Genomic DNA, 20,965 nt, shown 5'->3' with positions numbered 1-20,965 from the left:
ACTGAATACAGCCATTTTTGGCCTCCCGAAGCCCCACCCTGCGCGTCCTGCAGGGCATACAGAGGCTTTGGGAGGCCTGCAGTATGCTCCTGGAGGCTTGCGAGGGCAAAAATGCCCCCATTTTTATGAAAAATGGGCCTGTTTTTGGCCTCCCAAACCCCCCATGCATTACATTTTTGCCCTCCCCAGCCCCCAGGAGCACTCTGCAGGCCTCCCAACCCTCTGTGCATACCATTTTTGCCCACCCCAGGCCCCAGGAGCACTTTGCAGGCCTCCCAAATCCTCTGCGCACACCGTTTTTGCCCTCCCCAGCCCCCAGGAGCACTCTGCAGGCCTCCCAAACCCTCTGCAAAAAACGGGACACACAGAGGGTTTGGGAGGCCTGCAGAGTGTTTCTGGGGGCTGGGGAGGGCAATACCTTTTTTTTTTCCTTATTTACCTCTTTGAAATCGTGGTACGCTGTATACACCAATGCATCTTATAGTCCGAAAAATACGGTATTCTTTTCTTGGAATTTCATCAATGCCTAAAAACCCCACCAATTTCTGCATTTCTCCATTTCTTTGTTATCCAGAGTTGGATTTTTTTTTTCTTCTTGAGTAAGAGTTTGCTTACATGATTTTTTTTCCCCCTCCCTAATTTATTTCCAGGAGACACCAGTGTTAAGGCTCACCTCGTTTCCATTCTTATGAAACTGTTTCGAAAGATGATCAATGTTGAGGTTCCATTTCACCTGACCTTACTGAACATCTGCTTTTCCAATCTTAAGGACCCACCAGCTTCTTCCAAGGAGTCTATTCAATTTTATTTAAGTCAGTCGTCACCTTCTTTAAGCTCCGGCAAAGTTGTTCACGTAAGTTCGACACTTCTTAATATACCTAGACTCCTTGACTTGCAACCATTTGTTTACAACAACACTGAAAATAGTGACTTACAACAGGTCCTCAAACTTGTGACTGTTGCAGCATCCTCACGGTCACATGATCAAGTATCGGGCACTCGGCAACCAGCGTGTTATTTACAGCGGTTGCAATGCCCCAGGGTCACCATATGCAACCTTCTCAGTCGGCTTCTGACAAGCCAAATCAGTGAGGAAACCAGATTCACTTAACAGCTGTGTGAATTCTCTGAACCACTGCGGTCTTTTGCTTAATAGACATGGCCAAAGAGGTAATAAAATCAGACGTGATTCATTTAACAACCACCTTGCGTAGTAATAGAAATTCTGATCCGAACTGTGTTCGTAAATCAAAGTGTCATCCCTGAAGCGAACCTGGCTGATGCCATCTTTGCGCCTTCATGCCACAAGGCAGAGGGGGAGAAAGGGAAGGGGAAAGTTAGATAGCTCGGCTTTGACATCAAAATAAAAAGTTTTCTTGTGGGAACCAAGGTCATTCCAACAGGTGGCTGAGAAGAGGAGGAGTGGAATAACCAAGCAACCTGCCAGCACCTCTCTTGGACAGTGTGACTGGTGACCTGGAGGGAAGGAGGAGCTTTCATTCTTTAATTAGGTGGAAACTGCAGGAACTTTCAGAGTCGGTTTTCACCAGTTGTGCCAATATGATGTACCCAATAAATTGTTCTTTGAGGAATCTACCTGCCTCGGAGTTCTGCTTTCAATGGGTGCATTACTTGGAACACTGACACAAAGGTTACTGTAGATATTACAGAGCTTCCCTCTGTGGAATGAGATTCCCCTGAAACCAAAATGGCCTCTATCCTCCTGGTATGGCAGAGGGCCTTGAACACCTGGCTCTTCTTGAAATTTGCCCCATTCTGTGACCTTACTTGCCATAGTTATTAAGTGAATCACTGCTGTTCCTAAGTTAGCAACGTGGTCATTAAGTGAATCTGGCTTCCCCATTGACCTTCGTTAGAAGGTGGCCAAAGGGGATCCCATGACAGTGAAGGCTACCATGAGGGCTCATTATGTAATAATTGGATAAACTAAATTTATTTTCAGGCTTGGTTGTCTGTCTCCACCCAGAATTAACTGAGGTGGATGGTTTAGTTTGCTTCTAGTCCATGACATTTTTACAGATGTTCATGTCTGTTCCTTCTCACTTTTGGGTTAATATGCATTAAAAAAATACAAGAGTATTTTTTTTTTAAATTTGATTTATATGCCGCCCTTCTCCGGAGACTCAGGGTGGCTTACAATGCGTTAAGCAATAGCCTTCATACTTTTGTATGTTTATACAAAGTCAGCTTATTGCCCCCACAACTGGGTCCTCAATTTACCTACCTTAGAAAGGATGGAAGGCTGAGTCAACCTTGAGCCTTGGAGAGATTCGAACCAGCAGTAATTGCAGGCAGCTGTGTTAATAACAGGGTGCTTAGACCACTGTACTATCAAGGCTCTGAATACATATATTCAAACATACAGATACTATGAGAGGGATCCACAATTTATTATGCATATATCATTGTAGAACAACGAGTGGTTCGGTGGCCTAGAGGTGGAGCTCTTGCCGCACAATCAGAAGGCTGTGAGTTTGTTCCTAGGTAGAGGCAGATACTTCTCTCTCTGGACATGTCTGCTGAATATAACTCTGCATTGGTGACAGGAAGGGCATCCGGCCAGTAAACACTCAGCTCAAGGGTGAAATGTAAAATGTGTTACTACCGGTTCTGTGGGCGTGGCTTGGGGGGGTATGTGACTGGGTGGGCGTGGCCAACTTTTTTTTTTTTTTAACTTTTCAAAGCAATTTTTCTAATGCTTTGAAAAGCCTCTGGCGATCAGGCAACTCAGTTGGGATCCTCAGAGAGGCTTTTTTTAAAAAATGCTTTGAAAAGCCTCTCTGCCGATTAGGCAACTCAGCTGGGATCGTCAGAGAGGTTTTTAAAAAAAATGCCTCTCTGCTTATCAGGTAACTCAGCTGGGATCATCAGAGACTTTTCAAAGCATTTTTTAAACCACCTCTTCGGCCAAGAGATTACAGAAAAAAATGCTTTGAAAAGCCTCTGAGGATCCCAGCTGAGCTATGCAATCATCCGAGGCTTTTTTTTTTTTACTTTTAAAAGCATTTTTTTGTCGGAAGAGGTAGAAAAAATGCTTTTAAAAGTAAAAAAAAAAAAAGCCTCGGATGATCGTGCGACTCAGATGAGCATGGGGGGACGGGACGCAGGGATTTTTGCTACCGGTTCTCTGAACCACCCGCCGCCATCGCTACCGGATCGGGCGATCCGGTCCGAACCGGGAGCATTTCACCCGTCTCAGCTCCATTCAGTTGCCCAGACTCCACCCTGCAAGGGATTATGGGGTTGTCAAAAGGAGATGATGATCTGATTGTAGAACGATTCTCTCTTGTATGTAGTTTAAAAGAGTTCTCTTTTGCTATATAGACAACAGAAGACAGAAACTCCGAAAACTCGAGGATGGAATATCAAGGGGAAGACAGTGATGTTTTATCAGGAGGGAGAAACACAAGATGTGTCCAATCTCAGCTCCACACTCCTTGTCTGCCTACAGCAAGTGATCTTCAATGCCCAAGTTCATTACTTCCTGCTGGAATAGATTACGATGTGTTCAACCAGCTTCCAAGTGACATTAAGGAGGAAATAATCTCTAGCCAAAAGAAGGTTAGGAATTCCACAGAAACTGGAGTGTCTGAACTAGGGGCAAAACCACCGTGCCATCCGAAAGCCAAAATAAGCTCCATTTCCTTACATTCTGGAGACCTTGGTCAAAGTACTAGAACTCTAGCATCTTCTGGCATCGCACCCACAAATGAAGAACCCCCACTAAAAAGGCAAAACCCCCACGGAGAAGGCTCTTCCCAAAATCATTCGAGCCAAGGATCAAAAGTGGCCCTTCCTCCTTCTGTAGACCCCAAAACATTTTCTGAACTGCCTGCAGAGATGCAGAAAGAACTGTTGACCGAATGGAAGAGTCAAAAGTATGTTTCCAAAATGCACGTCAGCAAAATTGTGACGCTTAAAGGAACCAAGAAAGGACAGGCGTCATCTCCAGGGTCAAATAGTTTACTACGCTATTTCAAACCAAGATGACTATAATCCGGTGGAAGAGACTACGCTTGCAGATGAATTATGTATTTGGAGATAGAGCCTATTCTAATCTAGGGTTCCTGAGTCAGTAAAAAGCACATGATTAGTCCCAAAAACCCTCTTTTTACTTCAACAGCTGTGAATTCTGTTCATTCACAGCCCGTAATGAGTCACAAATATTTTGTAAAGAGTCCGACAGAAGTCTGCCACAGTCCTTTGGGATAAGGCTGATAAGCACTCACCTTTATCTCCCTTGACACACCTGCCAAAGACCTAATTGGCAATTAGCTTTGCAAGACCACACGGAGCACAGAGTCAAAACGGAGCTTCAGAATTTAAATTGACCAGAACGAACAAAGTTGCTTCCTACAAAGGCTCACGTGCCTTTGCTCCTCCTTTATGTCTTATGGGAGGGGCCAATCATCTCCAAGCCCTACTCCCAAGTCGCCCTTTTGTCTTAACTGTTCTTGCCTTCTGGCAGCTCTGCGCATGCACGCACTGGGAACAGACTCCCCCTGTTCCTCTGCCTTGCTGATGTCCGACTCTGGAGGCTCCGGAGGCATCACATAACTCCCAGATAGCCCTGGCCCCATCTTTGCCTCTTACGCAGAGCCCTCGCCCGAGCCTTCCCCAGACTCCAGGACTGGCCCATGTTCCTCCCCAACCTCCTCACTGTCCGACTCTGCTGCCAGCTTCGCAGGACGCTGGCAGATCACAACAGAGCCTTCCTTCAGCCAAAGATGGCTAAGGTAATACTGTTTAAGAAAATGAAGGAAATTTCTTTTTAATGCATCCGTATAATTTCCTCTCCAGATATTATATTTCCCAAGAATAGCTATCCAGGATACCTTAAAATCAATTTGGCTGGGAAATTTGACAATTGTAAATGTATCAGAGTGGGAAAGCAAAGTTCATAAGTGCACATATTTGCAAATGAAACAGACCTCCCATACAATTTTGACACTTAGGTTCCTGAGCATGAAAATGGTTTACCACCTAAAATAAACGTCCCTTAAAAATTTGAAGAATATGTAGAGGCAAGGGAAAGGATGTCGAAATACAAAGCAGTCACAGTAATTTTTCTCCGTTTCCTTAGTCGTAGATGCTAGAGGCTAAGGCACCATCCTGGTCTACTTTGATTCGTGTAGACTTCTAATTGCTAGCATTCTTAGCGGCGGCCGTACTGGATTGAGAATCCTGGGAGTTGACGTCCAGACACCTTAAACAACCTTGTTCAGGTTGAGAAACACTGCTAGAGGGTTACATATTCTTGCCATTGGAAGAACAGTAGCAATAGCAACAGCACATAGACTTATATATCACTTCACAGTGCTTTTACAGCCCTCTCTAAGCAGTTTACAGAGGCAGCCTATTGCCCCCAACAGTCTGGGTCCTTGTTTTACCCACCTCGGAAGGATGGAAGGCTGAGTCAACCTTGAGCCTGGTGAGATTTGAACTGCCAAATTGCAGGCAGCTGGCAGGCAGCAGAAGTAGCCTGCAGTACTGCACTCTAACCACTGCACCACCATGGCAGTACGGCAGTCTAACCACTGCACCACAAGCAGAATGAGGCCCTAGACCTGAGAATACATGTAATCCTCCAGATTAGAGAGCCCCCCCCTTTTTTTTTTGGTCTTAGTTCCCCCTCCCAAAATGGTTGTGCCACTTCAAGAAACATTTTAGAAAGCAAATGGGAGGCTGAGAAGAAGTCAATTGTTAAGTATTTGGGGGGAAACCATAGAAGTGGCACTTAGATCAGTCTTCAGAAAACCTAGATATTATTCTCCGTGGTTTGGTTGATCAGTAAATCTGCTTTCAGCTGCATTTCAAGACCAGCAGCCAGGAAAGAGCAGAGTAGCTAGAAATATGAAATATGAATGGTGGACATGAGCAAATTAGAGAGAATCTAGTGATAAATAAGAAAAGGGGGAAGAAGAGACGTTTCCAACTGCCAATGCTAAGCTCTTGATCACTTCCCCAGGTTAAAACATAGCCTTAGACATGGAAAAGGTATCCATGTTTCTCACCTAAGTGGGAATTTGAATTCAAGGAAGGTATTTGATTTTGACTTTTTGTCCTGGGCACCTGAAAGAGTAGAAACACGCAGCAAATCTCTTTCCTTTCTGTTCTAGTGTAGTGTAAAGCTTATCAGATCCTCATCTTCCATTTTATGCTCTTTAAGTAACCTTGAGGCAAGGAAAAATTTTAGTCGCATCTACTCCTATCTGAGATTTTTGGCTACCTGAAAAGCCACGGTGTCTTATGTGAATGCGGTCAATGATGGCGAAACTTTTTGGCACCGAGTGCCCAAACCGGAACATGCATGCATGAACATATATGTGCGCCAGTGGTGAAATGTAAAATTTGTTACTACCGGTTCTGTGGGCATGGCTTGGGGGGGGGGGTAATGTGACTGGGTGGGCGTGACCAACTTTTTTTTTTTAAACTTTTGAAAGCATTTTTTCTAATGCTTTGAAAAGCCTCTGCCGATCAGGCAACTCAGCTGGGATCGTCAGAGAGGCTTTTTTAAAAATACCTCTCTGTCAATCAGGGAACTCAGCTGGGATCGTCAGAGAGGCTTTTTTAAAAATACCTCTCTGTCAATCAGGGAACTCAGCTGGGATCGTCAGAGAAATGCCTCTCTGCTGATCAGGTAACTCAGCTGGGATCGTCAGAGACTTTTCAAAGCATTTTTTTTACCACCTCTTCGGTCAAGAGGTTGCAGAAAAAAATGCTTTTAAAAGTAAAAAAAAAAAAAGCCTCTGATGATCGTGTGGCTCAGCTGGGCATGGTAGGGGGGGTGCAGGGATTTTTGCTACCAGTTCTCCAAACCACCCGCCGCCATCGCTACCGGATCGGGCAATTCGGTCCAAACTGGGAGCATTTCACCCCTGCTCTCCGCCATCTTGAGATTGGAAATGCCACAAACTAACAATCTCAAAGGTGCTTTTTCAGGAGGCAACTGGACTTTCTTTTTTCTTCTTTGAAGATGTTTCACTTCTCATCTCCTGAAAAAGCACCCTTGGGACAACCATGACCGGATGACTGAAAATCTCAATACAGATTTTTAGAAACTGACAATATCCTTTCCTCCAAACATGGAAGGAAGGGGCTGGGAAAGGGGGAAAAAAATTCTACTTTGCATCCCTCCCCACCCCCACCCCCACCCCCAATGTTGAGTGAAGTTCTCAACCCCAAAAAACCTTGCCTATCTCTTCCTGACATTAGACCAAACGTGGGCCTGTTGTATATTGAAGACAAATTTCCTAGCACCCTCTGACAGGGTTTTTATATTATTGTTTCCCTTAACATCTTTAATCCACTCTTGCAATCGGTCACAAAGTTTAACAGGGTCATGGGCATAACAGAATTGATCACCGAAGGCGTTAGGAAGCCTCCCAAATCCACCTGGAGGATTATGGTAAGTCTGGTGTGTTCTGGGTTCCTGAAAGAGAAGAAGAATGGGGATTTATATCAGTAAGAGTTCTGAGGAACCTCCTTCCCCACCATCTCTGAACCGAGGGTGGATCAATGGGTTTTAACCAGTGGTGAAATCCACATTTTTTTTTTACTACAGGCCCTGTGGGCATGGCTTGGTGGGCATGGCAGGGGAAGGATACTGCAAAATCCCCATTCCCTCTCCACTCCTGGGGGAAGGATATTGCAAAATCTCCATTCCCACCCCACTCTGGGGCCAGCCAGAAGTGGTATTTGCTGGTTCTCCAAACTACTCAAAATTTCCATTACCAGTTCTCTGAACTCAAAATTTCCACTACTGGTTCTCCAGAACCTGCTGGATTTCACCCCTGCCTCTGGACTAAAATAACTTTTGCATGATGATTATCTAGTCTATAGCTCCTCCACCTGTTTTCCAAGGTCACTGACTTATGGACTTCAGCTCCAGAGGTGGGTTTCAGCAAGTTTTGACCAGTTCTGGAGAACCGGTAGCGGAAATTTTGAGTATTTTGAATAGTTCAGAGAACCGGTAACCGGATTTAACCCCTGGTTTTAACCTCTGCTAAGTGCAGGAATCCCTTTGACCTTTCCCTCCTCCTCTTCTCCAAAAAGGCGATCGATAGAGTCTGCTGGTTCCCTCCCTCCAAATTTCTCCTCCTAACCCAGAGGTGTCAAACTCAAGGCATCAGGGCGGTGCTTAAATCCAGCCTGGGGTGCTGGCCTAGAAATATCAAAGGACCGGCCCATGGTGCCTCTGGTGGCTAAAATGGGCTGTGTGCACCCACCCACCTCATGCCTCATTTCCACCCTCCATGGCTGCCTGCAGCACTCTGCCGGCTGAAAACATGTCGAAAAACAGGCCGAAACCAGCCAGGAGAGTGCTGCAGGAGGCCATGGAGGGTGAAAAGGAGGCTCAGGGGGCCCGCGCGCGGATCCCCTGTGCTCCATTTTGGCCGGTAGGGTGCTGCAGGAGGCATCAGTCCCATCCACCCCCCGGTGCTGCCCCCCCCCCACCGGCCTGCGGAGAACTACAATGCTGATCCAGCCCTCGAAGAAATCCAGTTTGACACCCATGACCTAACCCATCTGATCATAGTTTAATCTTGGCTTGCAGCACTCAGACTTTGGGTTTGCAACTCTCTGCTTTCTCCAACAAATTTTTTAAAGATGAGTGTAGAAAAAGTTACATGCACACATTCAGGTAATAACATCAAGCCATCATCTGACACTTCTGGAAAATGAGTACAGTCAGGCTTCCGGCTTTCAGGTTAAATGTTTCCCCAGGAATAAAACTTTTTGCAATTCAGCAGCTCAAAATCCTTACTCTGGTAGTGGGAGACAGACATAGCCAGAAGAGAAAGTGGTGCCCCGAATATAAGCTGGAGTTGGAAGTAAATCGGGATGAACCACACTGATGGCTATAAGAAAGAACAAAGCAAACGTTGAAATCTTTTTAAACAGCCAAGCTGTCTGAATCTGAAAGCTGTCCAAATATGAAATCAGATTTTATTAAACTGCAGAGCATGCTGATCATTGAAGTAGAAGGAAAAGGGGTTTATGTATCCAAACATGGAGTTTGGGCAGCTTTTTTTTGGCAGCCTGATACCATCAATAATAGAAACACAGTTGGAAGGGACCTTGGAGGTCATCTAATCCAACTCCCTGCTCACGCAGGAGACCTGTACTAGGGATTCGAACCGCCAAACTGGCGCCCTTTCTGATCGACAAGCTCAGCATCTTAGCCACTGAACCACCTAGCCAGGCTACATCAAGAAGTGTAGGTCTTTCTAAGCAAGCTTGTTAAGAAAAGGAGTATTGTTAGCCAGCACAATACACCTGACTGGAATGGGATAATTTGCCACAGCCAACTTGCCACAGGACAACTCACTGTGGAACAATTCAACTCAATCATTCAAAATAATGAAAAATAATTTTAATTTTTGTCATTCACCTTTTGTCCTTCCTTTGGCATCCTTTCTTTAATGATTCTATTCGACTATTTCTTCAGTATTAGTGTAACTCTTGCCCCAGGGCGAGTTGGCCGCAATGAGTTATTATAGACGCCGCCTGACAGTCCCTCTGATAAACTCTAACGTAAAAGATTAGGGTGATGACTAGTGGTGAAATATAAAATTTGTTACTACCGGTTCTGTGGGTGTGGCTTGGTGGAGGGGAAATGTGACTGGGTGGGCGTGGCCAATTTTCTTTTTTTTACTTTTACTTTTAAAAGCATTTTTTCTACAACCTCTTTGGCCAAAGAGGTTGTAAAAAAAATGCTTTTAAAAGGCTCTGACGATGCCAGCTGAGTTGCCTGATCATCAGAGGCTTTTGTTTTCTTTTAAAAGCAATTTTTTTTTTGCTTTTAAAAGAAAAAAAAGCCTCTGACGATCAGGCAACTCAGCTGGTATTAGCCAAAGAAGTTGTAGAAAAAATGCTTTTAAAAGGCTCTGACGATCCCAGCTGAGCCGCGCAATCATCAGAGGCTTTTTTTTTTTACTTTTAAAAGCATTTTTTTCAGCCGAAGAAAAAACGCTTTTAAAAGTAAAAAAAAAAAAAAGCCTCTGATGATCGCGGGGCTCAGCTGGGCATGGGGGGGGCAGGGATTTTTGCTACCAGTTCTCCGAACCACCCGCCGCCATCGCTACCAGATCGGGCGATCCGGTCCAAATCGGGAGCATTTCACCCCTGGTGATGACATGGTCTAAATCAGGGGTGTCCAACCTTGGCAACTTTAAGACTTGGCTGGCAGGGGAATTCTGGAAGTAGACGTCTACAAGTCTTAAAGTTGCCAAGTTTGGACAGCCCTGGTCTGTGATAGATGGAATCTTACACGCCAGGAGTCCTCAGAAAATATTTTCTGAATAAATGGAAGATTATTAAAACAATTTCACCATTCAGAATAGTGTTTCCCAACCTTAATATAACTTCAAGATGTGTGAACTTTAACTTCCAGAATTCTGGGAATTGAACTCCATATATCTAAAAGTTGCCAAGGTTGAAAAACACTGCTTTAGACTCTTGAAAGACTGGGAAAATGGAGCTGTTCCATAAGACGTAGGATACCCAGCTTATCACTTAAAGCAGTGGTCACCAACTGGTGGTCCACGAGAAAATTTTGGTGGTCTGCAGAAAAATTATTTGCATTTTTTATATTGCACTAAATCAGGGATCCTCAAACTATGACCGGTGGGCTGGATACATGCAATGAACATTTATGTTGCTGCAGAGCGTCACCCCTTCAGGGTCTTTTTGTGTGGGTCGGAGGGAGGCAGAAATTTCAATTGGGGGTCTGCTTCAGCCTCCTGGTGCAAGGCTTTGGGCAAAGGCTGGAGAGAAGCGCCACTGGTGGCGAAGAGCCGGAGGGCCTTGTTCCAGTGGGACTGCATTATGGCCTGGAACTGGCTGCCCATCTCAGCCCGCTGAGGCTTCAGGCACCAGTACCCGGCCTTGCACTCCCGCAGGTCTTCCCTCTGCTTGGAAAGCCTATGCACATAGTCCTCAGTGAGATGCTTCTGCTGAGCCTCCTTCTCAGTCAGATCCAATTTGAACTGAGCCAGCTGTTTTGCCAACTCTTTCTCATGGTGGCTGCTTAGCTCCAACAACTGCTTCCTGTTGGGGCCCTAAGGAGCCCAGGCAGGTAGGTGAGGAGTGGCTGGGAGAGGTGGGGCGAGTAGAGGCCGGTGAGATGCTCCTCGATGTGAGTGACATCAAGTTGGCCGCACCCACCCAGTCACACGACCACCTAGCCATGCCCACCCAGCCAGTCATTAGGCAGATCATATTAGTGGTCTGCGGGTTTTAAAATTATGAAGCAAGTGGTCCCTGAGGTCCGAAAGGTTGGTGACCCCTGACTGAAAGCACCATCAATCTCACCAAAGTAATAAAAAAGCAGCAAAATTGGGGGACTTGCCACTCAAATCATTATCAACTGCATTCCACTGGCAAGGCATAGAGTTTGAAGGGATATTGTTTTACTGGGACAAAGGACAAAGGAATTAGTAGTTTGTCAGGTGCAAACAATCAGGACCAGGGGTGAAATGCTACCGGTTCACACGAACCGGTAGTGATAAAAGCTACTGGTTTAGGCAAACTGGTAGTAAAAAAAAAAAGCTACTGGTTCATCTGAACCGGTATTTCCAAAGTTCAGCTGTGCCGCGCAATTTAAATTCGCTAGAAAGCAGGAAATCCTGCTATCTAGCGAATCTAAATCACGTGGCACTGCGCAGGCAGCAAACCAGTGGCAAAGTGGGGAGGATTCCACCACTGATCAGGACCAAACTATTTAAGTTGCAGTCAAAGAGTTTTATAGCTCAAGCTTATACTTAAGAATCTAGTGAACTACTGTTCAATGCTAAATTAGGGGTAGATAATGGTCAACAGAATTCAAGAGAGAATTGACTTCAATCATTTATGGGAACGTAACAATTCTAGGCGATGACTCACTTAACTCTGCCCTCCAGTTCTGCCTGTTCTTCTCCTACAGTTGTTTAACTAATTGCAGAGATCTTTCTTTCTTGAATATTTGTGCCTGCACACACACATTTATCCCTTAAACATCATTTTTATCTTCTCCCAGTAAACAATTACTTACAGTTTGTTGTCATTAAATTTCCATCATAGGTTTTTACGTGCAGCATATAGACAAAATCTCTCTGCGAAACCATTCCAAAGCCGTAACTGTGAGTAATACTGCGATAAATAAAGGTGTCCTATGATTTAATTTAAAAAAGTCCACAAATGAAAATGCTGCCTAGTGAATTAAAACAGGTAGGCTGTCAGCTTAGGAAAAAAAAGTGTAAATCAAATTGCAATTTTTTTAGCCTGAGATATTTTATTGCCAATTAGTGGACCTTACTTAAAAACTAGGTTTGTAAAGTCATGTTTCATGTATGAACTATCTGTGAGTGACTCTTCACTGCAATTCTTCATTGAGTAAATTAAGGCACTACATATAATTGACACAGAACAAATATTCTTCATGTACCTATAAAGAATATGACCTGCTATTAATTTATAGAGAACTTTACATTTCTGTTTGCCACTAATCACCCGTTCAACAAATTTGTTATGCAGAAGAAAAATGTTGCTTAATTATTCCAAACATTAAATAACCCTAAAGTAGAATAACTGGGCCCCAAAACTATGTTTTTATATATACCATATTTTTCAGAGTATAAGACGCACCTTTTTCCCCCAAAAAAGAGGGTGAAAATCTGGGTGCGTCTATACTCCGAATGTAGCCACGCCCAGCCTCTCAAACGGAGATTTCACAGGCTGAAAGAAGCCTCTGAAAGAAGCTTCAGAAAAAAAGCCTCCAAACAGAGCTTCAGAAAAAAAGCCTCTGAAAGGCTTTTATCTAAAATAATAAGGCAAGCAACAAAAGAAGAATCAGTAAAGGTTCTAAAGAAACTATGCTAACAAATCTGGAGAACAACACAATAACCAACAGATCGGAAGAGGTTAATCTATATACCAATACCGAAGAAAGGAGATTGAACAGAGTACAGATAGTCCTTCAAAATAAAAGCCTCCAAACAGTGCTTCAGAAAAAAAGCCTTTTTTCTGAGGCTCTATTTCAGAGGCTTTCAGAGGCAGAAAAAAAAGTTTTTTCTGAAGCGGAGTTTCAGAAGTTTCAGAGGCAGAAAATAAAGCAAGGCACAGAGCTCACAACCAATGAATCTGTTGCTAAAATTCACCTCTGATTGGGGGTATTCCAGGAGGCTGATCCACCCCTCAATCAGCTTTTTTCTTATTTTCCTCCCCAAAAACTAAGATATCTCTTATACTCTGGTGTGTCTTATACTCCGAAAAATACGATAAAGATTTCCATGATTGGTTGTAAGAACCTTTCTTGCATTTTTTAGAAAGAATTCTATCTTAAGATCAAGCTCATTGGTTATGTTCACATATGTCTAAGTTGATTATTGTATTAATCCATATTGACATGGGTATGTTCATTAAACACTAAAACATAAAGTAACAAATTATGAGAACAATTAACTAGTGGAACAATTTGCCTTCAGAAGTTGTAGGTGCTTCATTACTGGAAACTTTTAAGAAGAGATTAGATAACCATTTTTCTTGAATGGTATAGAACAGGGGTGTCAAACCAGTAGTGAAATTCAATTTTTTTTTACTACCGGTTCTGTGGGCGTGGCTTTGTGGGCGTGGTATGGTTTTGTGGGTGTGGCAGGGGAAGGATACTGCAAAATCCCCATTCCCTCCCCACTTCTGGGGAAAGGATATTGCAAAATCCCCATTTCCTCCCCACTCCTGGGGGAAGGATATTACAAAATCCCCATTCCCTGCCCACTCTGAGGGAAGGATATTGAAAAATCCCCATTCCCTCCCCACTCTTGGGGGAAGGATATTGAAAAATCTCCATTCCAACCCCATTCTGGGCCAGCCAGAGGTGGCATTTTCCAGTTCTCCGAACTACTGAAAATTTCCACTACCGGTTCTTCAGAACCTGTCAGAACCTGCTGGATTTCACCCCTATGTCAAACTCACATCATCATGGCGGTGTCACATGACATATCGGGAGTTTCCCCCCCCCTTTGTTAAACTGGGCGTGGGCAGCACATGATGCATCCGGCCCACAGGCCAGGAGTTTGACAGCCCTGGTATAGAGTCTCCTGCTTGAATAGGTGGTTGGACTAGAAGACGTCCTAAGTCCTTTCCAACTCTATTATTCCGTTTTCTGTCACTCCTTATACCAATAGTTTTAAACATTGGGAAATTTAAAATGTGTGAATTTCAACTCCCAGAATTCCCCAGCTAGAATGCTGGCTGGGAAATTCTGGAAGTTGAAGTCGACACATCTAAAAAGTTGTCAGGGTTGGAAAACACTGCATTATACTCCCAAAATGGAGAAGGAGCCGGCTTTTCAGGATCATAGTGGTATGTCTACATAGATATTAGATTTAAATAGACTCTGCATATTGTGCGAATCTAGGCAAATTGTCTCTTTTCATATCTATGGAGATTCTCAGTCTTCCTGGTCATGGTTGTCCCAAAAGCGCTTTTTTCAAGAGAAAACTGGACTTTTTTGCTTTTTCTTTGAAGGTGTTTCGCTTCTCATCCAAGAAGCTTCTTCAGCTCTGACTGGATGGTGGGGAATGGAAGGATTTATATTTCTTGCAGACAGCTGGTCATTGTACAATCTTCTCCGCCCTACCTCGAAAGACTAATAGAGGCCAACCATTGAGTACCAGAAGGTTCGCTATCTATATCAGATGGGGAACTCCAGCCATTTTAGGACTTGTGGACTTCAACTCCCAGAATTCCTGAGCCATGCTGGCTCAGGAATCCTGGGAATTGAAGTCTACAAGTCATAGAAGCAATAGTTCCCCACCTCTAATTTATATCTTCAAATAACACCCCAAAGTCAGCTAATTGTTGTCGTGTGTTTCAGTTCCCCTAGAAACCGCTATCCGATGAAAAAAAAAAAAAAGACATAATTTGCTAACTGCTAAATTGCAGCTGCTCTTCCTTATCTCACTGAATCACCTGGTCAATTATTTCTACAATTTGATACGACTGCAACGATTTGTCCCACTTGCTGCGATATTCAGGCTGGTAAACAAAAGGGAATAATTTGTGAGGGGGTATCTCCAGCGACACTTCAGTCCGGTATCTGGAAACAAAACATTTTGGGGGTTAATTGAACCGAGGATGATTGCCAATTCATCTCTGAGGAAAAGCCTTTCTACATTCTCTAGGGATAAATTCGCCATGGGGGAAGAAAATGTTTTGGGGGGATTTTATATGCCCCTTTCAGGGGTGGGTTCTAAATTTTTTTACTACCGGTTCTGTGGGCGTGGATCATTTTGTGGGTGTGGCTTGGAGGTCATGTGACTAGGTGGGCGTGGCTAGCTGGTCAGAGTCATTTCTGGAAGGTCCTCGCACTTACGACCAGTCCTCGCACTTACGACCCGACTCATTTGTTTGCTTTTAACACTGATCAGCTGTAGGAGGGCCCTTTGAAGCCCCGCGGCAAGAGTTTAAACAGTTTTTTTTCCCTCTAGTCATCAGCTGGGACTCAGGAGGCAGCAATAGATTGGGGGTGGGGCCAAATAAAAGGTAAGAATAATGTGGGTGGGTAGGTGGGTGGGGTGGGAGGGGGGGAACCGGTTTGGTGACATCATATCATCACCACTACCGGTTCGGCCGAACCGGGAGGAACCACCACTGGCCCCTTTTGTTAAAGAGTGAGAATTGCTAAAGAGCTGAGAGCAGTGGTGGGCTGCTGCCAGTGACCTGTCGGTGGGCCTGCCCATCCACCCAGGCACTATGCTGTCCTATTTAGCTGTGTTTTTTTAAGCCGCGTGCAAGTCCGTGCGCAAGCAAAGTGAATGCGCAGAAGGCTGCATATGCTGAAATTTTCAGTGCTGGGGCGAATCGGTTGTTAATTCATGTGCCGCCCACCTCTGGTTGAGAGGCATATGCACTCAATAAATAAATGTATTATTTTGTGGTTGCTGGCACAGTCAGACAGATGCTTTAAACCAGCAATTTCAAACCTTTTTGGCTTTGTGGACTGGTAAGGGGGTTCCAATCAGGCCCACAGCCCCCGGGGGTTAGGGACTCCTGTTTTATACTGCATTTGGCATTTTTTTTGTCCAACTATCAAGTCCTTCTCAAGGACCTGGGTTCTGTACTTGTTACCAAGAAGAAGAAAAAAATGAGGGAAAAGAAGTTTTTGAGGGTGGAATCAGGGGTGGGTTCTAAATTTTTTTACTACCGGTTCTGTGGGCGTGGCTTATTTTGTGGGCGTGGCTTGATTGTCATGTGACAATTCTTTAGGATTTAGCAGAGGTACTGGTCTACCAGGCTTTTAACTGCTTGCAGAGCTGTACCGGTCTACCCATTTATTTTTGCAGGCACTGGTCTACTCATGTATTTTTGCAGACACTGGTCTACCCATTTATTTTTGCAGGCACCGGTCTATCATTTGTTTTTGGAGGCACCGGTCTACCACCAAACTGCCTTTTACCACTGATCAGCTGTAGGGCGGCCCTTTGAAGCCTCGCGGCAAGAGTTTAAACAGTTTTTTTCCTTATAGCCCATCAGCTGGGACTCAGGAGGCAGCAATAGACTGGAGGTGGGGCCAAATAAAAGGTAAGAATAACGGGGGGCGGGGGGGCAGAACCGGTTCGGTGACGTCATATCGTCACCGCTACCGGCTCGGCAGAACCGGGTGGAACCGGGAGGAACCCACCACTGATTGGAATGAAAGAAGAACTCTTTTCTAAGTCTAAACAGGATAAATGATGGAAAGCAGCTTTGTTGTTTATTTATTTTTTCTTCTTCTTCCCACAACCAATCTTTTCTTTCCTGGATCAAAAAGAAGGAAGCTAAATAGATCAGCTCCAAAATATTAGCCCTTACAGGTAGTCCTCGATTTATGACCACAATTGAGTCCCAAATTTCTGTTGTTAAGCAAGACAGTTCTAAAGTGAGTTTTTACGACCTTACTTGCCACAGCTGTTAAGTGAATCACTAGACTTGTTAAGCGAATCTGGCTGCCCTATTGGCTTTTTGCTTGTCAAGAGTCCACAAAAGGGGATCACGTGACCCCAGGACGCTGCACCCACCAAAGGGAAAGAAAACAGATCAATTTCCATTCATATTATGCACTACAGTAGCGGCCAAAATTGTGGAAATCTTTTGGAAAAAGTGTATTTTCTAAAACTAGCTAATAACACCACGTTTTTTTGGGAGTAGTACCAGGGGTGAAATGCTCCCGGTTCGGACCAGATTGCCCGATCCGGTAACGATGGCGGTGGGTGGTTCAGAGAACTCGTAGCAAAAATTCCTGTCCCCCCCCCCCCCTGTCCATGCCCAGCTGAGCCGCACGATCATCAGAGGCTTTTTTAAAAAAACTTTTAAAAGCATTTTTTCTACAACATCTTCGGCCGAAAAAATGCTTTTAAAAGTAAAAAAAAAAGCCTCTGATGATCGCGCAGCTCAGTTGGGATCATCAGAGGTTTTTAAAAGCATTTTTTCTACGATCTCTTTGACCGAAGAGGTTGTAGAAAAAAATGCTTTTAAAAGTTAAAAAAAAAAAAAAGTTGGCCACGCCCACCCAGTCACATTAACCCCCTCCCACCAAGCCACGCCCACAGAACCAGTAGTAACAAAATTTACATTTCACCACTGCTTATGAGTCTTTCGCACTTATAACCATTGCACCAGTCACATGGTCGAAATTCAGACACTTGGCAACTGGATCTCATTTATGATGGTCTCAGTGTCCTGGGGTCATGGGATTCCCTTTTTTGCAACTTGCTGACTAGCGAAGTCAACGGGGAAGCCAGATTCACTTAATAACCACGATACTAACAATGGTAGCGATTCACTTAACAACTGTACAAAGAAACATAATAAAAAGTGGCAAAACTCAATTCGTACAATCGCCGGCCATCAACACACAAATCAACCAATAGGAAGGCATCACATAAATATGACGCATAGAATATCCAAAGCTCACCTTCTGGTGAGAGAGAAATTCCCTGAGGATGGGCTCCAGCACGAGTCTGAAAGCTCGGAAGATTAAACCTCTGGTCCCGAGTGACCGACCCAGATTGGGTCTTGCAATATTAATAACTGTCCCAAATGTGCTTTTTCAGGAGGCAACTGGACTCTCTTATTTTTTTTTTCTTTGAAGATGTTTCGCTTCTCATCTAAGAAGCTTCTTCAGTTCTGACTGGATGGTGGGGAATGGAAGGATTTATACTCCTTGCAGACAGCTGGTCATTTGCATCCTTTTAGAGAGTCAATGAGGCCACTTGGAGATTCGTCTGTGTCCTCAGGGTCACCTGAGTCGTGCAAATGGGTGTGGAGACTTCTTGGCTGCAGGATGGCTACTGCCCTGTGTCTGTTCTGCCCCAAAGAATGCAGCACACACAAAATCTATACAAAGCTTATTTTACTCAAATAACTGTCTTTTTCAAACAAAGGCTGTTAATAAACTTTCTTAACAGCCTAAAAGAATCCTAAAATAAGGTAATCACAGTCTTACTATAGTTGGCAGAAAGCCCAGAAGCAATAGTTGTTCTCTACAGCTTGCTTCAATCGGCATTCCTCCTTAAATAGGCTAAGGGAGTGGCCAATTAGCCCCAAGCCTTACTCTCGAGGAGACCTCCTCCTAATGAACCACTCCTGCCTTTTGGCAGCTCTGCATGCCCCTGCATTGAGAAGAGGTTCCTCCTCTTCGTCCTCTTCACTTAAAGGAGCGTCTGGAGGTTTTGAAGGCCCTGGCTGAATCCCTGCCTCTGGCACCACATCTTCTCCAGCCTCCTCACTGTCCGACTCGAGCGCCAGCTGCACAGGCTGCTGGCGCAGCACCACACCAGCCTCCTCGCTGTCGGAATCAGCTACAATCTGCACAGGCCGCTGACGGGCCACAACAGTGTCCCTTCACTGTTGGGAGACATGTGTAAGGTTATTGGGGATGAGTCTGTGTTGTCTGCATCTCAAACTGAAGATGGTTCCTATAGTCTGCAGTTTTTCTGGAAATCCGTTCAATCTCGCCCGCACCATTCGAAGGGTATTCATCTGAAAGTGCATAGCTAAAAGTCTATGGAGATTCTCCTCAGTTTTTCAGGAGGCACCTGAAAAAGCATCTTTGGGATAACCATGACCTGGATGACTGAGAATCTCCATAGATCATTAAGAACTGTCTTGCTTAGCAACAGAAATTTGGGGCTCAATTGTGGTCGTAAATCAAGGACTACCTGTACTTAGTTTCATGAGATAGTTGACTCCTCAGCTGACGAAGATGTCAAACCACAGCCCCTCCTTTTGATTCATACAAGCAGTATCCTATTAAAAGGTAGAGGTTCCCTTCGCACATATGTGCTAGTCGTTCCAGACTCTAGGGGGCGGTGCTTATCTCCGTTTCAACCGAAGAGCCAGTGCTGTCTGAAGACATCTCCGTGGTCATGTGGCCGGCATGACTAAATGCCAAAGGCGCATGGAACGCTGTTACCTTTCCACCAAAGGTGGTCCCTATTTTTCTACTTGCATTTTTTACGTGCTTTCCAACTGCTAGGTTGGCAGAAACTGGGACAAGTAACGGGAGCTCACCAGTGGTGGGTTTCAAAAATTTTTACTACTGGTTCTGTGGGTGTGGCTTGGTGGGCGTGGCATGGCTTGGTGGGCATGGCAGGGGAAGGATACTGTAAAATCCCTATTTCCTCCTGATCAGCTGGGACTCGGGAGGCAGAGAATAGATTGGGGCAGAGGTGGTATTTACTGGTTCTCCGAACTACTCAAAATTTCCGCTGTCAGAACCTGCTGAAACCCACTTCTGGAGCTCACCCCGTTACGCGGCACTAGGGATTCGAACCACTGAACTGCCAACCTTTAGATCGACAAATTCAGCGTCTTAGCCACTGAGCCACCGTGTCCCGTAGTATCCTATTCCACTATGTCTATTTGTGAAGACAGCCTTCTTTAGCTGTTCTCAGAATAGAAAAGCCCCTTTCAAAGCATGCTGTTTGTGAATGCTGCTTTTCACAGTTCTGGTAGGTAACCAAATGCCCTGAAAGCAAAAGTGATACTTACAGGAGTCCTGGAAATTCTGTTGAAGGTTTGGCCAAGACATCCATATGTTTCTCAAATAGAGAAGGAAAGCGAACAGGAATTAACCATTCTGTCTTTCTGCAATATCCATATAATTTTAACTGCATAAAATATTGTTTCATTCCTATTAGCAAGACTATGTACTCTGCAAGGAAACTTATTCCTAAATAAATACATATGCTGAATGAAAGGAATCAGTGGCATTTCAAAAACTCCGGGTGCCTCTCGTTTTAATTGCCCGTTTGGCCCAAATAATTCATTGAACAATGCTTTCTGTATTTTTTTTATATATAAGTAACCATCTCCTGCCTAGGAGTGTCTATGGAGATTCTCAGTCATTCAGTCATCCAGGGCAGGGGTGAGTTTCACTTACCTTTGCTACCGGTTCCCTCGCGTACGCGAGCAAATTTGATGACGTCCAGGCGGGTGGGCGGAGCCTCCCACCATCGCTGCTACCAATTCGCCTGAACCGGGCGAATCCACGTCATGGTTGTCCCAAAGATGCTTTTTCAAAAAGCTACTGGACTTTGTTTTTCCTTGAAGACATTTCGCTTCTCGTCCCAGAAGCTTCTTCAGTTCTGGAGAACTGAAGAAACCGAAAAAACTTCTTGGAGAACCGAAGAAGCTTCTTGGAGGAGAAGCGAAACGTCTTCAAGGAAAAACAAAGCCCAGTTGCCTTTTGAAAAAAGGACCTGTGGGACATCCTGCCTAAGAGGGTATCTCGGTGCTCTAACTTTTTTTTATTATTATTTGCAAGGGACAATTAGTTCGAATAAGACAAACAGAGATCATTTTCTTACCGTAGATTTTACCACTTTCCATCCTTCTGTATCTTGGAGATAGAAAAGAACTTTTGCGGAGACCTCTTCAGCTGTTTTCTTATAATCCATCTAACTGGGAAGTTATGAAAGCA

General features: G+C 44.5%; 2 protein-coding genes across 3 annotated transcripts in view; one reads left to right on the top strand and one right to left on the bottom strand.

Annotated features, from left to right (window-relative positions):
- The window catches only part of POLI (DNA polymerase iota), a 30,105-nt gene extending 25,995 nt beyond the window's left edge, over positions 1–4,110 (top strand). For both annotated transcript variants that reach the window (XM_070935986.1, XM_070935985.1), the window contains 2 exons: positions 651–853; positions 3,346–4,110. In XM_070935986.1, coding sequence (XP_070792087.1) covers positions 651–853; positions 3,346–4,011 — 869 coding nt within the window. In that variant the 3' untranslated portion in view covers positions 4,012–4,110. The remainder of the gene's footprint in view (positions 1–650; positions 854–3,345) is intronic.
- A 3,186-nt stretch (positions 4,111–7,296) lies between these two features.
- On the bottom strand, positions 7,297–20,942 carry STARD6 (StAR related lipid transfer domain containing 6). The gene is made up of 6 exons (XM_070934566.1): positions 20,853–20,942; positions 20,035–20,084; positions 14,974–15,100; positions 12,056–12,173; positions 8,789–8,882; positions 7,297–7,453 (listed from the first exon to the last, which is right to left on the bottom strand). The coding sequence occupies exons 1-6, from the start codon at positions 20,940–20,942 to the stop codon at positions 7,297–7,299; spliced, it is 636 nt and encodes a 211-aa protein (XP_070790667.1).
- Between the last annotated feature and the right edge of the window lie 23 nt (positions 20,943–20,965).

Source organism: Pituophis catenifer, unplaced genomic scaffold, assembly GCF_029215685.1.
Source record: "Pituophis catenifer annectens isolate HBS135680 unplaced genomic scaffold, rPitCat1.0.hap2 SCAF_2, whole genome shotgun sequence".
Taxonomy (NCBI): Eukaryota; Metazoa; Chordata; class Lepidosauria; order Squamata; family Colubridae; genus Pituophis; species Pituophis catenifer.
The sequence above is the reverse complement of the archived record's forward strand: the minus strand, read 5'-3'. Positions and strand labels throughout refer to the sequence as shown.

What these genes read in the sequence shown, in the direction of transcription:
- STARD6 (XM_070934566.1), bottom strand. Translation starts at nt 20,942, where the DNA reads ATGGATTATAAGAAAACAGCTGAAGAGGTCTCCGCAAAAGTTCTTTTC. An exon ending in GGAAAGTGGTAAAATCTACG is followed by an intron (nt 20,085 to 20,852) that starts GTAAGAAAATGA and finishes TCTCTATTTGAG; the next exon opens with AAACATATGGATGTCTTGGC. An exon ending in TTGTAGAAATAATTGACCAG is followed by an intron (nt 12,174 to 14,973) that starts GTGATTCAGTGA and finishes ATTAAATCATAG; the next exon opens with GACACCTTTATTTATCGCAG.